The 17,365-nt window shown below is 44.5% G+C and overlaps 1 protein-coding gene across 1 annotated transcript in view; it reads right to left on the reverse strand.

Moving 5' to 3' along the window:
• Dnah11 (dynein axonemal heavy chain 11) overlaps positions 1–17,365 on the reverse strand; it is a 326,474-nt gene that overhangs the window by 177,381 nt on the left and 131,728 nt on the right. The window contains exons 36-42 of the mRNA XM_041639057.1: positions 15,705–15,843; positions 12,245–12,337; positions 10,048–10,242; positions 8,655–8,732; positions 6,480–6,612; positions 3,798–3,925; positions 2,710–2,858 (exon numbers count right to left, since the gene is read on the reverse strand). Coding sequence (XP_041494991.1) covers positions 2,710–2,858; positions 3,798–3,925; positions 6,480–6,612; positions 8,655–8,732; positions 10,048–10,242; positions 12,245–12,337; positions 15,705–15,843 — 915 coding nt within the window. The remainder of the gene's footprint in view (positions 1–2,709; positions 2,859–3,797; positions 3,926–6,479; positions 6,613–8,654; positions 8,733–10,047; positions 10,243–12,244; positions 12,338–15,704; positions 15,844–17,365) is intronic.

Genomic DNA, 17,365 nt, shown 5'->3' on the forward strand with positions numbered 1-17,365 from the left:
TGTGTTGGGCCTACAGCAGGGCAGAGTAGAGCAAGGTGGGAATTCCAAGCAGAGATAGAGGAGGAAAGAAGCCTGAGTCAGGGAGATGACATGTAGCTGCCAAAAGGAGACAGACACCGGAACTTTACCTGGTAAGCCACAGCCTTGTGGAAATACACAGATTAATAGAAATGCGTTAATTTAAGATATGAAAGTTAACCAGGAATATGCCTAAGCTAGTGGCCAAACAGTGTTGTAATTAATACATTTTTGTGTTGTTTTGGGTCTGGGTGGCCGGGATATGAATAAGCAGTGTCCATCTACACAAGGGGAGCAGCTCTGATGTACCACAAGGCACTGCATCATCACGGGCCCCTAATGAAGGGCCCAAATAACGGGACACTGAGTCTCAGCTGCTGGAGCCCAAGTCAGCTTCCTCTCTTTATAAATTCAGGGTTTTGTAGGATTCACAACAGTAAGGGACACTTGCAGCACAGGCCGAAAGCAAAGAATGCTGGGGCGTGAGAATGGATGACTAGCAAGTCCTAGAGAAGGCTGCTGCAGGAGAATCATAGAGGAACCACTGACGAGCTCCACAGCCATGCTGCTGTGACAGTGTTTGGGATGGAACGGGAAAGAGCCTGCCTCCCTTTCATCTCTCCCTCTCATTTCATGCTAAGTTCTTCCTGAGCCAAAGAAACCAGAAACCAGAGGTCTGAGAGCCCAGGTATGTAGTTACATGGAGTAGCATCTGGGCAGAGACAGGTGAGAAGGCTGTACAGAGGGATGATGGAGGGCATCTGCTATAGGGTACAGAGGGATGACGGAGGGCATCTGCTATAGGGTACAGAGGGATGATGGAGGGCATCTGCTATAGGGTACAGAGGGATGACGGAGGACATCTGCTATAGGGTACAGAGGGATGACAGAGGGCATCTGCTATAGGGTACAGAGGGATGACGGAGGGCATCTGCTATAGGGTACAGAGGGATGATGGAGGGCATCTGCTATAGGGTACAGAGGGATGACGGAGGACATTGCTATAGGGTACAGAGGGATGACGGAGGGCATCTGCTATAGGGTACAGAGGGATGACGGAGGGCATCTGCTATAGGGTACAGAGGGATGAAGGAGGGCATCTGCTATAGGGTACAGAGGGATGACGGAGGGCATCTGCTATAGGGTACAGAGGGATGACGGAGGGCATCTGCTATAGGGTACAGAGGGATGACGGAGGACATCTGCTATAGGAACTTGTGGTCTCCTGCCTAGCTCAGAAGTTCTCAGAGTGAGAACACGGTGGGAGACTCATAACCACACAGCAACTGAGAAGTGCAATCTGAGCAAGAGAATCAAAACCCTTGCTCTGAATGAAGCATTTCCATTGTTTAAATACATGTGCCTATTACATGCACAGATATGCAGATGTCCACAAAAAGATTTAATCTAGGAGCTTCATAGAAATGATTATTTGGTCATCTTATTCAACACATATTTACTGAGTGTTAAATATTTTCAAAGTGTGTAATCAAGATAATCTGTAAGTAAAAATGACTTAGACACCTGGGTGCTAATTTAATTACTTTTAAATTAATGCAACGAGCCTTGCACTTAATTAGTAATATCACCTTCAAATCATTTTAACTGAGGTTAAAATAAATAAAAAACCTAAGATCAACTGATTAAAGAATAGACAGATGAGTTGTGTAGACCCTTTCTCATGGAATACAAGGACTTAGTACACACAGAATAGACACAGGAGTTGTACAGACCTCTCTCATGTAATACAAGCACTTAGCACACACAGAATAGACATAGGAGTTGTACAGATCTTTCTCATGGAATACAAGCAGTCAGCACACACAGAATAGACATAGGAGTTGTACAGATCTTTCTCATGGAATACAAGCACTTAGCACACACAGAATAGACATAGGAGTTGTACAGACCTCTCTCATGGAATACAAGCACTTAGCACACACAGAATTGACACAGGAGTTGTATAGACCTCTCTCATGGAATACAAGCACTTAGTACACACAGAATAGACATAGGAGTTGTACAGACCTCTCTCATGGAATACAAGCACTTAGCACACACAGAATAGACATAGGAATTGTATAGACCTCTCTCATGGAATACAAGCACTTAGTGCACACACAAGAACATGCCCTCATAGTAAGTGCAGGGTACGGTGAGATACCACCTCACCCCACTCAGTGAGGCTCCTAGAAAGATAGACAGTGAGGAAATCTAGAGCAAAAGGGAAAAGGACAGTGCTGGCAACAATATGGAATGCTGTATAGCATCCTCAGCATCCTCTTGTGTGGGACTGGTAGGAAGTTAACATGGTACAGGCACTATGGCTAAATGTGATACCAATTCCTTAAAGATTAAAAGCTGAATTAGCATTCGATCTAGCAAACCCGAGGTTACCAGTAAGGAACTGAAACTGGACCTTGAAGAGCAATTTGTGTTTGTATGCCCATATTTATAACATCATACACAAAAGCTGCAAGGCGGAGACAGGGAACTCAGGCAAGAGAGGAACAGGGGTTTCCATCTGGGAAGATGCAGACAGTTCTGCACACGGTTGGCAGCGGCAGCAATTCGACAGTGTCAGTACGCTCTCGGCCACTCAGCTCTGTTCTCACTGATGGTAATGCGGCAAAGCTCATGTCACATGCATTGTCACGGCAAAATAAATGTAAGAAAAGAAAAAATGCTCACGGATTCCAGCCCAGATCCTGTGGATTCACATACAGAATGCCAGCTCGGGAGACAGTGGCTGGGGTGGCTGTCCTCAGGTGATGGGTCTCAAACAGAAGCCTCATGGAAGGTGTGAGGGCCACTCGCTCGTTGCTGGCCAGGGTCAGCACCTGCATGAGTAAATGTGGTCATTGCCAGAGGCAGGTTGCCATAGGGAGTCAACAGCAGCTAACAGACCGCCACAATTGGTGTTGTCCCTAGTAGGGCAGCTACAGGTAGATTCGTCTTAGCTGAAATCTGAGCCTACCCAGACAGTCTAGCTGAATCCTCAAGGAACAGAATTGCCTCAGTGGACTCCTGACAGCCAGTCCTTCAGTAGCAGAAGCAATGGTTCCCACCCCAATGGAAGCAGACTCCCATGAGACCTGAATTGCACAATGAGCAACATTGAGCCTCTGCAACACTGCAGTTGCCAAGCATGCTCTAGCCGCTCCCGGAGCAGGAAGGCCACAGAATGTCTTCTGATAAACAGTATTTTCATTCAGGAAGCAGTGCCTGCTGCTAAGGTGGTCAGTGCTACCTTGGAGTGACGTTGGCTCCCAGTTTCTCATTCCTGCCCAACAACAGACCTGTATTGCTCTTTTGGTATCACGTGGGACCTCTTGTCTTGTCGTTCCCAGGACAACCACGCAACATGCTTGGGAAAGCATTTAAACATAATCTGTAGCCATAGGAACAACCTCATTTGCATGACCAGGTCTCGCCAGTTATCACACAGCAAAGAACCATTCTTTTGTTGTCTGAGTATTCAATATTTAATCAGACGATATAAAATAGAAGAATTTAATGCTTGGGTCTTAGAAAACAATAAAGCAGATAAATTGAATTCTTCTCTATGTACCTAACTTTCATGAAAATTCAAAGATAAGCGAGACACACTCCATCAAACTCTTTAACTATGATTTATGAGGAAAGCATCATTCATCAAAATGCTGATTACATAAAAGATACTACAATAAGGAGCGAAAGAGATCACTGACGTTAGCAGCTGAATGGAATTCCCAAAGGCCTGGGATTTAGGCTGAGGAGTAACCTGTGGTACCATTCACCTTGTTGTCATCCATGACTGTGTTCAGGGATTCGATCCACAGGGGGTCAATATCCCCATCCAGGACCATCCAGGTTGGCCCCTCGTGCCTGAGGTTTGCTTGCTCTCGCAGAATGGACGAGAAGAGGCCTGCAAAATAGGAGCAAATGTTGCTAATACAATCAAAAGCCGCTTGCCTCTAAAATGCATTTATGTCACCTGGAAGCTCCTTTTTTTCAGCTAAATAAAAGAAAGTTGCTATCTCGTTTTCAGGAGTGGCACACAATGGCCCTCTGAACTTCTTAGGTGGACTCCATCCAGTTAGTCCCAGTATTTACAAGCAGGTGAGTTTACCTGTGGGGGAGGGTCCTGGCCTTCGATAACAGCTTCCCCACCTGTCCCCACATAGGAAAATGCCTTACTTGAAGCCACTGTTGAGATTTATAGTTAAAATGAAGATAAACTGAAATTTGTAACAGGTGAAGACGTCCCTTTTCACACACACGGTCAGTATCTATCTTAGACTACCTAGCAAATTTCACCTTTTAAATCATATTTTTATATTATTTCATTTTTTCTATTTTATTACTCAAGGTTTAAATTTTGAGGCCCCATGCTTCAAAGTACTATCCATCTGCTTCGCAGCTTCAGTCCTGAGAACCGAGCAAGGCTGTCATGAGCTGGGAGGTAGGAAGGCAGGCACTTCGCTGGCTGTCATCACGTCTGTGTGCTGTGTGTTCAGGCCGCGTTCTGCAAACCTGTTTCAGTGCTCATGTGCAGAATTGCTCTGTGAAGTCTTTGGCATAAAAACCATACCGCAGCTGGGCTTGGGAGGCTGAGGTACAGGGATCTCTGTGAGTTTGAGGCCAGTTTGGTCTACAAACGGAGTTCCAGGACAACCAGGGCTGTTATACAGGGAAACCCTCTCTCAAAAAATCAAACATCAAAAACCAAAACCTAAACAAACATAAAAAACCCCAGCAGTCAGCAAAATTGGCCATCATAATTGAAGTGGAAGTCATTAGCTTTCTGATGGTTCTCAAATTCAGCAGCTGTCACAAGGCTCCTGTATAATGAAAATTACGTTATCCCTGTCATACATAATCCCTTGTGCAAAACAGACCTGAGGTAACGGTGTCAAAATGTGCTCAACACATGAACAGTAAGCACAAGGAAAGATGATGGAGAAAGCCAGGTGTGTCTTAGTTCAAAACAGGTCTTTTGGGCGGCATCGGACCAAGCCATGGGTATCCTCAGGAGAATAGTGCCTGGATGGTGGAAACATATTCCATGCCAAGACTTGGAAAGAAGAGGCACGGAACAGCAGGGGTTGGGAAGAGGAAAGGTAGCCAGAAGGGAGAGCTGAGTCCAGGAAAGGAGGCCAGAAAAGGGTGTGAACCCAATCACTAGTCTTGTACGCCATGGACGAGTGAACCCTAGAGTAAGGGGCACACTCCTGAAACAGGCTTCAACTTCTAGATATAAACAAAGGGCTGGAATACCAGGAAGAGGGTGGCTTAGACTAACGTGGCATCTGTGGAGGCACACTGAAATTTAATACATATTTCCTTATCTCTATTTTTTCCTTTCCTCCTCTTCCCCACGTTCTCCTCCATACCCACCCCCCACTTTCATTCATTTACTCACAAGGATTCAGTTCGTAGCCCTAGAACTCACTCATAGCATAGGCTGGCCTTGAACTCACTCACAGCATAGGCTGGCCTTGAACTCACTTATACCATAGGGTGGCTTTGAACTCACTTATAGCACAGGCTGGCCTTGAACTCACTTATACCATAGGCTGGCCTTAAACTCACTTATAGCAGAGGCTGGCCTTGAACTCACTTATAGCATAGGCTGGCCTTGAACTCACTTATAGCATAGGCTGGCCTTGAACTCACTTATAGCATTGGCTGGCCTTGAAGTCACTAAACATTCAGTCTCTGAGTGCTGGGACTATAGACACATATCACCACATGTAGTTTCAATATATATATATTCAATAAAAATGTATCTTGAATATATATACAATCTCTCTCTCTCTCTCTCTCTCTCTCTCTCTCTGTGTGTGTGTGTGTGTGTATGTATATAATCTTTTATGCAGTCAGCTGTAGGGGACTCAGAGGGAGAGGACACCAAGGATTGTACCCAGGTTGGCACCCTGGATAGAAATGGGAAGCTATAAAAACCTCTAACACTTGGCATGAGAAGTTTCTGACTCCAGACTCTCGGGGATTTTGGAGCTGGCATTGGCTTCACTGGCTGCGCATTTCTATTTCAAAAACCAAACATCTGAAATATCCTGAACCCGTAAGCTCATGCTCAGAATGTTTTCAATTTCAGTTTCCAGGCCAGAAGCATGGTCCACTGCCTTCTGAGTTCGACAGCTGTGGTGCCGACCTGAATTCAGTCAGTGTCTCATCCTAGAAACTTTAGAAATAGACATTCCCATTGGCATCTCCCTGGTTTACAAGGAGCCGTGCCATCATTGCTAAGGGTAGAACAGCCACAGTTCTGAGAGGATCAGTGCAGCCAAGCACTTCCTCAAACCTTGCTTGAGTTTGTATGTTCTGCAGACCATGTGGTCAGCTCCAACACACAGCTAACCTCTGAGCGTGGCTATGGCTTATACCAAAAGATAGATTTCTAAAAGGAGATAGAGAAAAAGGCATTTTAAGTGTGTCAGAAAAGAACTAGTACTTGCCATCTTTCCATTCTCGGGTAGCATGATGTATGAAGCCAAAGAGTTCATCTGTTGTCACAGCCTTGGGATTTAAGTCACTCCAAATGGCTCTCTGTTTCATATTAACATACGTTCTGTTCAGTGTTCTCAAAATCTGGGAAGAGTGAGCCAAGAGAACTAATGTAAAAGTTGGCCAAATGAACAGTGAAAGATTGACAAAACATTCTGCTAATTTGTCGTGTGTTACTGGATGTCCTACATGTAGTGTGATGCAGAACGTGGCAAAGGTGGCCATAGGCATGTTTCCATCTTCATATTGTAAAATTCAATCCCATGGATGACATGGTGACAGAATCAGTTCACCTGATTCTCAGAGTCACTTAGATGAGAAAAAGCTGCTTTATCAGCTAAGATAGTTAGCAATGCACATAGAGTAGATTTGAGACCTTTAACCATGCGTGCATGTGTGTAAGCACTTCTGTTCCTGAGGTCGGTCACTCGCTAGTATCATTTAGACCATCTCAGAGGTGTCCACACACATTGCTGAAGCCCTCCCAGAGCGTCTCAGCTAGCAGGCTGAGGGATTACCCACAGTGTGCATTCCAGCAAGAACCTAGGGACAACAACGATGCTGGCATAGATGTTCTTCAGTGCTCAATGACATAGTGAACCTTCACAGGACGAGGTCTTGGCTTGGGGAAGCTAGAGCTGTGGCATCTCTTGGGCAGAGCCCAGGGGTACGGCTCCAACAGATGTCAGTGATCTGAACAGCATCAAAGCAAAATCCCAGGGTATGGTGTCACCGGTGCTTGGAGATTAGCTAATCAACAAAAGGAGCCTGACAGAGACCTCAGAACTGGGGCTCACTGGGTAAGTATCCATTTAACTGACCCAAATATCTATCCTAATTGTTCTTTACTAGCCCCTGAGAAGCCAAGATATTATCCTTGCCAGTCCAGGTGCTCTGAAGGGCTGGTAAAATATTGCCATCTCCTTTAGGATGGTGAGTGGGTGAGTAACAGTCCTGCTCATGGCAGCCTAAGCCTGTGCTGAACAGGGCCAAATAGGTGAGGAGCAAAGGAAGAAATGAGGTGCCCTAGGAATACGCAGCTTATATTTTTAGAAATCATTAATCTACTAGAAATTGTAGAATTTAATTTTATCCTTCCATGAACCATGGCCTACATCTGAAAGTTACACTAACAAAGTAATTATAGGCCTTTCAGTAATCTACTTTAATATTGCAATGATTACATTTTTGATGAGAAAAATCTCCATACAGAGCCTCCCTCAGCAATTGTCCCCCTTCGGGTTCAGCTCTGAAGACTGGCAAGTGCTGTGTGCAGCCATACTCTAGAACTCATAGGCCCATTCGGATTATTTTTAGTTGTTGGCCACCAAGTGTGTTTATACCCAAGCATCCGGAACGGGAAGGCACACAGCTCTGCATACACCGTCTGCCAACCAAGAAAATAAGTCTGTTGCCAGGACTGTCAGGAAGGCCAAACAGAATCAAGCAGTGAACTAAAAATGGGACTTAATAATGCCCATAGCTTCTCATCACAATAGAGAAAATCACACACAATGCACCTAGCCCAGTACACAATAGGGACCTAAAAATGTGGGTGTTGCCACCTTCTTTTCAAGCTTTGTTTTGGCCCCGTGGAAGATTCTATCACTGAAGGAATAATGAGGGGAAATAGTAGCATTTGTTTTCATAATGACATGGGAAGTAAAATTTATGATGACCAAAAGAAAGCAAGACAGTCGTTTCAATAAGGGCGGGCAATGCTCACCAAGAGCCGCAAGCTAGGTGGCTCACTCAGCCTGAGTCCTTTCACCCTGGGAGAAAGAGGCCAGGTGTGAGCATGCAGGTGCAGGCCTGAATACGGCACAATGCTGCCTGTATTGTGTGGAAAGCCTAGTCTCTGGCACAACCTACTATTCCTGGTGTGTGTGTGTGTGTGCGTGCTTGTGTGCGTATGTGCATGTGTGTGTACACAAAGATTGCATTTGGTTTTTCACTCAGTATAAAAGGTAACGTGCCAACTGATCAAATGGCAACAGTGGAGCTCAGATTCTAATTCGATGTGGGCTTCATTGAAGGGAACCCAAAGTAGCACTGAAAATTGCTGTCCACTCCCCACCCTGAGAACATCTGTCCGATGCTAAAAGAAACAGTATGAGTTATCGTACCTTACTCTTCCCTGTGCCTGCGTTTCCAACCACAAAGACGGAGTGTCTCACAGCCAGCAGCTCCTCAAGCTGAACAACCTGCACACAGACAGTCTGTCACTCAGGCCCTTTCATGACTGAACGACCAAAAGTCAACTTACTCATTTTAGTTCTCTCCTGAAACCCTCGTCAGCCCCCACTCACATATGGGGAAATAGACTGGAAGTCCACAGATGTCTCACATAAGAAGCAGGGGATGACAGAAGTCATCACTGTCATCCATCGATATCCCACCATCGCTTGTGAGCAGGAATGTGTGCGGTATGTGGAGGCCAGAGAGCAATGCTGGGTGTGGTACTCTTGTAAGCAGGAATGTGTGCGGTATGTGGAGGCCAGAGAGCAATGCTGGGTGTGGTACTCTTTCTTTACCTATTCTCCAGAGCAGTGGCTCTCAGCCTTCCGAATACTGGGATGCTTTAATACAATTCCTCATATGTGTGAACCCTGACCATGAGACTATTTTGTTGCTATTTCATCACTGGAATGGTTCTGCTGTTATGAACTGTAATGTAAGTACCTGATCTGCAGGATATTTGATATGTGGCTCTCAAGGGGTCAAGACTCCCACTGAAAACCTGCTGCTCTAGAGAAGAATGAGGTGTCTGAACACGACTACTTCTCTCCCCTACAAACACTGGAGTGACAGTAAACACAGCAACACCTGACGTTCATATTCAAATCCAGGTCCTTATGTCCCCATGCTTGTGTGTCAAGTCCTCTCACTCCCTGGGACATCTCCCCAGCCCCATCTCATAACTTCCTATGGCACTTGGTACATGGCAGGAGGAGTTACTCATAAACTCAGTGATTCTTCACAGAGTTCCCAGCAGAAATGGATGTCCAGCGATCATTACTCATAGGAGAGTAATGACTTTCACCACGACAGCCATCAGAAACACAGACTAGTCATGCATTGTGCTCATGTATTCACTGAGCACAGTGCATCCAGGCCTGGGCACGGCTTTGGCTAAGTCAGACGGGACGTTCCTGAGTGCTTGTCATGCATGCTGTCAGCCCACCCCCTACACGAATACACTGGTGATTTTACTTTCAGCAGTCTATGAATTGGAGGAAGAGAACACAATAAAATTTTGGAATGTGTTACCAAGAAGTTTTGAAATTCATAAAAAATATGGTTACATTTAGAATCGTGGTAGTTATTTCTATGTTTTTAAGTCCTTGATGAAAGGGACTAGATATTGAAGTATTTACTTAGATGTTCTTTAGCTGACTATGATATGAAATACGTGAAAGTATTTAATAAAACCACATTAAAGCCCTGTAATATAGTTAATGTTTGTTACTTGAACTACTAATCGCCCTGCCTGCCATCAACAGTCAATACATCTCTTACTTTGAGGATGAAGCTCTCTTCAGGCTGCAGGCGGAGTTCCAGGGTGGATCGCTTGACCATCTGTTCAAAGTGTGGTTTCCTCTGCCGAGGCACATCCAAGGCTGGAAACAGGTCTCCAACCAGGCCCAGAAACACAGGGACATCATCAGTCACGATTTTAGGCATATTGAAGTCTCTTAAAGCTCTCATGAGCACCTGGGACAGAGGATGGAAGACACTGGGTCTCAAGGCATCAAGGAACATCTCAAAAGCTTAAGCAAGGACTTTGAAAGTTCCTTTCCAGCCGGGCGGTGGTGGTGCACGCCTTTAATCCCAGAACTCGGGAGGCAGAGACAGGCGGATCTCTGTGAGTTCGAGGCCAGCCTGGTCTAGAAGAGCTAGTTCCAAGACAGGAACCAAAAAGCTACAGAGAAACCCTGTCTTGAAAATCAAAAAAAAAAAAGAAAGAAAGAAAAGAAAAAAGAAAAAAAAGTTCCTTTCTAGTGGCAAATAAATGATTGATGTTTGAAGAGACAGATGCTTAACCTGATTTAAACATTGTGCAGTACGTAGTGCATTGCATTGCTTTAATTGGTTAATGAATAAAACTGCTTTGGCCTATGGTAGGGCAGAATATAGCCAGGATGGAAGAGATATATATAGAGAGAGTAGGCAGAGTCAGGGAGATACCATGTAGCTGCCAAAGGAGAAAGACACCAGGCTGAAACCTTACTGGCAGGTCACAAACTCATAGCAATATATAGGTAGAAAGAAATGAGTTAAGTTCAGGTATAAAAGCTAGCTAGAAAGATGCCTAAGCCATTGGCCAGACAATGTTTTAATTAATACAGTTTCTGTTAACTTAGGTAGTATATCCTTCTGCAGTCTTTGGCACAGTTGAAGACAGATAGTTTTCTTTAGTTATGACAAAAGATAAACTAGATATAAAACTTTAGAACCACAAAGATAGGATAGATAGAATATTTTCCTTAATTTGCCAAATGTAAATAGACTAAATATTGTAACTATTATTTTTGCTTGATAACTGTTTTGCACATGTAATTTTACTATGTTAAAGTTAAATCCTTCCTTTTTATTTTGAAAGAAAAGGGGAAGTGATGTAGAATGTCTTTCTGTATATGGGTTGTTTTTATTGGTTGATGAAAAAAGCTACTTTGGCCTATGGCAGGGCAGAACATAACCAGGCTGGAAGAGATATATAGGCAGAGTCAGGGAGATGCCATATAGCTACTGAAGGAGAAAGACGCTATCTGGAACCTTACCGGTAGGCCACAGCTTTGTGTCAATACACAGATTAAATGAAATGGACTAATTTAACATATAAGAGCTAGCTAGAAAGATGCAACTCTCTCGAGCCTTCACCCTTCTCCCACTCTATCAGATCACATTGCTGGAAGCACTCGTAAATCACAAGATCATAAATGCAAATACTTTTTAGTCTGGGCTTTTGTCTTACACCAATTAGAAATTAATGTGCACGTGAAACTTTAAAACCAGTAACACAAGCATCAGAATAAATTATATAAGAGCTACACATACCATCAACACTCCCCACAGAGCAGGATGTAAAGGAAAGGCTAGCTAAGCCTGAGTGGAGACCAACAAGAGACATATTAGCAAATTTAAGAGAAACAATGCCCTTTAGCAGGGATCTAGTTTTCTTCTATGCTTCAAGATATACTGCATGCATTCATGAACAGTTCTGTCTGCCCTTCATCTTATTCCTCCTGAAGCAAGGAGAGTCTCACTGTGCCGCCACCATTTGTCTCTCTCAGGAGAGCAGAACTTCCCTGGTGGTTTCCCGACTATTGTGCTTCTCCCTAGGCCAACCTCTTGTATGTAAGTCTATCCCACACAGTGGGTGTTCTGTGCCCCACTAGACTGTGTTCCCTAAACGTTCCTCAAAGGAAATCAAACAGTGATTATGAAACTATTTTATTGTATCTGTCAAAATACCTTTTGTGGTTGATAATCCAAAAGCACTTAGAAAACTACATTTTCCTTCCCAGGTTCCTATCTCTGTAGTCAGGAACACTTGTGAGCACTTACAGAAAATGCCAACCCTTAAAATAGCCTGCATTAAGAATAGATGTTTTCATAAATAGGGTTCTGTGTGCCTCCCCAGCCAGGTATATACTTCTGTCTGTCTGGAGTCATTTAGCTACTCCCTCGATAACATCCTTTATCAGTGCGGTACCTGGTCTTCGGGTCTATTTTTATCTCTTCGTTTCAGGGAGCCAGCTACAACCAAGACAGACTTGATAGCACGAAGTCCCCAGTCATAGTGATCCTAAAACCAAAACATAGGTGAGACCTTCATTCTCGAAGTGAAAGCTGGAAACGCAAAGAGTTCAGATAGACACACATTTTTATGATTTACAACAATTAATTCTGGAAGCAAAACAAACAATTTAAAAAACCTTGTCTTTGAGATACATGTCTGACTTCTTTTGGCCATTTTTTGGCCTCCCCCAGCTAATCTCTTTCTATAATATCTTATTGCAGCTTTTGCTCAGGGCTCCAGCTCCTTCGTCTGCTCTTCTTTCTCAGCCAGCCTGACTTGGCACCTGGACTGGACCAAGTGTTGTGTAGTTGTTCCTCCAGCCTTCAGTGTTTAGCCACCCATTCTCTATCTTAGTCACTTAGGCAACCCTGCCCCGGTGCTGGCATTAAATACAATAAAATTACACAATTCTCTTATGAACCAGCGTCTCTCTGAGACCTGCATATCATTTCCCAAGGATCCCAGTGGCTCTGCACACCTGGGATAGTGTATCTGTTTCTGTCTGCAGAATTCCTGAGCCTGGCACACAATACAGTGCTCAATAAACATATATTACATGAACTTAAGTCAAAGGTGACTTCGTTTGAAACAGGGTCTCACTATGCAACCCTGGCTGTCCTGAAATTTGCTCCAGAGACCAGACTGGCCTTGAACTCACAGAGATCATGCCTCTGCTAGAACTAAAGGTGTGCAGCATCAGTCTTGGCCCCAAAATGGCTGATTTGGAGGAACTGGTCCCCCTGTCTACCACCTTCATGTAGTAACTCTTCTCTCAAATGTTTCTCGGCTGTGACTAAAGGCAGCCCACCTCCCCCCCCCCCCCCCCCCCCCCCCCCAGGATTTGGCAGCAGCAGCAGCAGTTATAGAGAGAAAGAAAGGAGTAGCATCTACTTTGCAAACGATTGCAGGGGAAAAACTGATCATGTGGGAATGGATACTTTGTGCACACTGACATGATAGATACATGATGATCATGTGGAAATGGTTGCACACTGAGATGATAGATACATGGATAAGCATGCCACCTCATCTGTTTGTGGATAATAAAACAGAGTTGGGTCTTGACCATTGTCTCTGCTGGTAATGAAACAGAGAAGGGAATTTAAAAACACCCCTGTGGGGTGTAGATAGTAAGGGATGCACAGAGAAAGTTTTTGTTCAGATCTCTCTCTCTCTCTCTCTCTCTCTCTCTCTCTCTGTGTGTGTGTGTGTGTGTGTGTGTGTGTGTGTGTGTGGAGAGAGAGAGAGAGAGAGAGAGAGAGAGAGAGAGAGAGAGAGAGAGAGAGAGTGTTTGGGGGTACACATACCCGAATGAACTCATGAAGACTCACAGCAGAAAAATAATTGTTTTGTCACAGGTCATGGTAGTGATCATCTGGAAGTTAAAAGTACAAAACCAGAGCAGGGCTGGAGAAGGAAAAGAAAAAAGGGACTAGCAGGTCTGCCAGGCACAAAGACTGGGCCATGGCCAAACCCTTGCAGAAATGATGCCAGAGGAGAGGATGCAGCAGCAAGTTTGCAGATTCGGTTCTTGGGGAAGCCTGGATATTTAAATATTGCGATGACTACTACAGTAACATCCAATAAACACTGGTTCTAGAAAGCTATCTTCCTTTTCATTTCTTCTCTCTTCCAGTTTTACTCCTTTGCTCAGGAACGTTCTCTGATTGTTCGAATTCCTCTTGTGCCTCAGAAATGTCCCGAAGATGTGCTAATATGTTAGCCCAGTTCTCTTTTCTTGGTCACACTTTCTTTTTCTCCTGCCCTCAAAAAAGAACTCACCTCTGTCCTGCCTGACCCCCAGCACCCCGCCTCCTAACCCCCAACACCCTGCCTCCTGACCCCAAGTACCCCACCTCCTGACTCCCAGTATCCCGCCTTCTGACCCCCAGTATCCTGCCTTCTGACCCCCAGTATCCCGCCTCGTGACCCTCAGCACTCGGCCTCCTCTGACCCCAGCACCCCGCCTCCTGACCCCAGCACCCTGCCTCCTGACCCCATCACCCCGCCTCCTGACCCCATCACCCGGTCTCCTGACCCCAGCTCCATGCCCCTCCTCTTAGAGAGTGAGTTACAATGAGCTCAGTTTATAGCAGCTCTCCACGTGTTTTCTCGGGACTTAAGTTGTTTCACGAACCTTCCACATCTAACAACAGGAGTATAACCCGCCGACTGGTAAGCTTGAGGAGATTGTAAAACACAATTCATGTAGCTGGGTGAGGCCGTAGGCACCTGTGATCCTCTGCTCAGGAGATTGAGCAAGGAAGAGGCGCAGGAAGCTGTGTCTACCGTAGCCCTTCCTTCCCGAGAACCCTGATGAGCTTCCCCTCCTGCTTTCTCCCAGTGTTTCCTTCATGCGGTTGGACCTTCAGCTTCCTTAGAGTAGAACACACGGGTGTTTGCTTCATTTCTTTGGCGTTTCACCCCTCTGCCATTGTCGTCAATAAACGTGCTACTTGGCTGTAGTGGATGGTCACTAAATGTTAGCATATTACTATGGCACTGAATACAATAACAATTTCATTTTCCATGGGAAGTGTAGTTCCTCATTATAAAATTTAAAGACACTTCAGACTATAAAAGAAAATGAAAATGCTAATAATCTTAGCCTGCAGTAAAATGTGTTAGAAATTGTATTTTCCCAGTCATTTTATGTGTAGAAAACACAGCAGCTGAGGTCATACCCAACGTAGCGTGCTGCTTTTGCATACAGCAGTGTGATACAGCACTTTCCCACGCTGTTAAATATTACAGTTCCCTTCCTAAACGCCTACCCTGAAATGACAGTATAATCTCATCTCTTGGACTCCACAGCTCACCCTGACGTGGGGCAGCACAAGCACCTGTGTGTTAACAGCCCTGTTACCTGTTGTGCACCAGCTGCAGCCTAACTTCCCAGGGAGTCAGTGCAAGACCCAAGTCCAAAGCTAAACAGAGCTAAACAGAAGGGACTGCAGGCAGCACACGCTTGCTTGTGGTGCATGGACTTCACAAACTTGCTTGATTGTGCTGCATGGACTTCAAAAACTTGCACAAAGCAAGCAACAAGAGGAGAAAGGATGTGAGCTTAACCTGTTTCCAAGATTAGGATAAATAAACAAAGCCCCACTTTATCAATGCAGCAGCCATGATGCGTAGAGATAACCTAATGATAAAAATTAATATGAAGTACAAGTAAAACGTTACACACAAAGGTGTCTTAAATTTAGTTTTAGGGAAAAATAATAATATTTGGAAAACAGGTATTTTGAAACATGAAATCTTTCCAATTGTCTAAGTGTCATTTTAATGTTAAATTATTTAGCATCCATATTTTTGAAAACCTATTTCAATGTAATATAAAACCAAATAATAGTAACCAAAGAGTTCTCACCTGCTTGGACAGGAGCTCCTCACAGAGTGTGTACAAGGAAATGAACTTCCGGGCCAGTGCTCGTGCGTCCACAAACCCTTCTGCCACTAACATGATTTCACAGATGAGCTCAGTGTCAGGGGCCACCATGGCACAGGGTCTAGAGTTTACATATGAGTTTTAGTTTACAGTGTGGCAAGGCCATACATACATATCACTTAAGTCAAGCGATTAGCCTGTACCAACGCCTTCACCACTCCTAAACAGATTATAATGGTCTCTGTCAAACACAACTAACAAAACCCTGCAGCTCAACTAAAATGTCCACGGACACTAGGGAGATGGCAGAAGCTTGGGCGTGGGGCAAGTTTAAAGAAAATGCAACAAGTTAACTTCCCTCCCTGATTGGTTGGGATTTGTCTTGCATGCTTGGTGGTGCTGGAGATTTAATTTAGGGCTATGTGCACAATTCTCCCTAGGCTCTTAACATTAGTGTCCAAGCTCTCACCAGCCAGGAGAGGGAGTGATGCTGATCACGAGAAGTCAGCCTGTAGCTGTGGCGAGCAGCATTCTGGTGAAAGTCAAACAGCATGTCAGAAAACATTCTAGTGAATAGTAAACCTTGTTCTATGTCTGGTTCAACAGCCATCTCTAGGTGTGGGGCACCTCCACACAGTCACAGACAACCTCTGAGGCACAAATAACAAAAATAATGACAAAATTGGGATCTTTGAGTGTTCATCACCTTCATTGTGGTTTAACAACAATAAAAAGTGATACACTTGAATTTTCAAAGTGCTTGATGGCCTGCCCACAGAGCTCACAGACACTTAGGGTCTACAAGGTGTGGCTGGAAAGATGTCCCTTCTTGATGGTCTACCCACAGAGCCCACGAATACTTAGGGTCTACAAGATGTGGCTGGAGAGATGTCTCTTCTTGATGGCCTGCTCACAGAGCCCATGAACACTTAACATCACTCTCTAAAGGGTGTACAAGGTGTGGCTGGAGAGATGTCTCTTCCTGTTCTTGAAGAGGCTGCAGCTTTAGTTCTCAGCAACCATGTGGTGGCTCACAGGCATCTGTAACTCTACTTTTACAGGATCCAATGAGGGCTTTTGTGGGCACCAGGCACACGTGGTGTAAAATTACACAACATACAGGCAAAACATTCATACACATAAAATAAAAAAGTTAAGTAAAAACCAAAACACTTCACGGGAGTACACTTAATCTCTTGCACGATGCTCCTAGGCCCACCAGGAGGGACCTTTAAGATGAAAATTTAGAAAAACGTAGTTTCAAGTTCCACTTCACATGCAGCAGGCTTTAAAAAGTACCCCCTCAAAGACAGGAACCAGAAACAGCCATATCTGAAACCTTTTCACTAAAGCCAGGTACAGATGGAACCCCGGCAAGTGGACAAGTAAGCCCCATGGTTTAGATTAAGACTGTGTGTCCCTGAATATTTATGTGTCTCTGTGAGTTCAGGTACATTCTACTTCACACACAGTTGAATTCTCCCCGCCCCCCCCGGATACTTCTTACAGTGTTTGTGGGCCTAGGGGATCTAGATAGAAGCCCCTATCTAACCTGACCCTAGATTATTTTTCATATTTAAGAGGAACGAAAAGCAGAGAAAATAAACATGTTGGAATATTGTCTATCATTGCATTAGTATACA

This window comes from Microtus oregoni, unplaced genomic scaffold (assembly GCF_018167655.1).
Source record: "Microtus oregoni isolate MIOR12 unplaced genomic scaffold, Mior012 000056F_ref0000123, whole genome shotgun sequence".
Classification (NCBI taxonomy): domain Eukaryota; kingdom Metazoa; phylum Chordata; class Mammalia; order Rodentia; family Cricetidae; genus Microtus; species Microtus oregoni.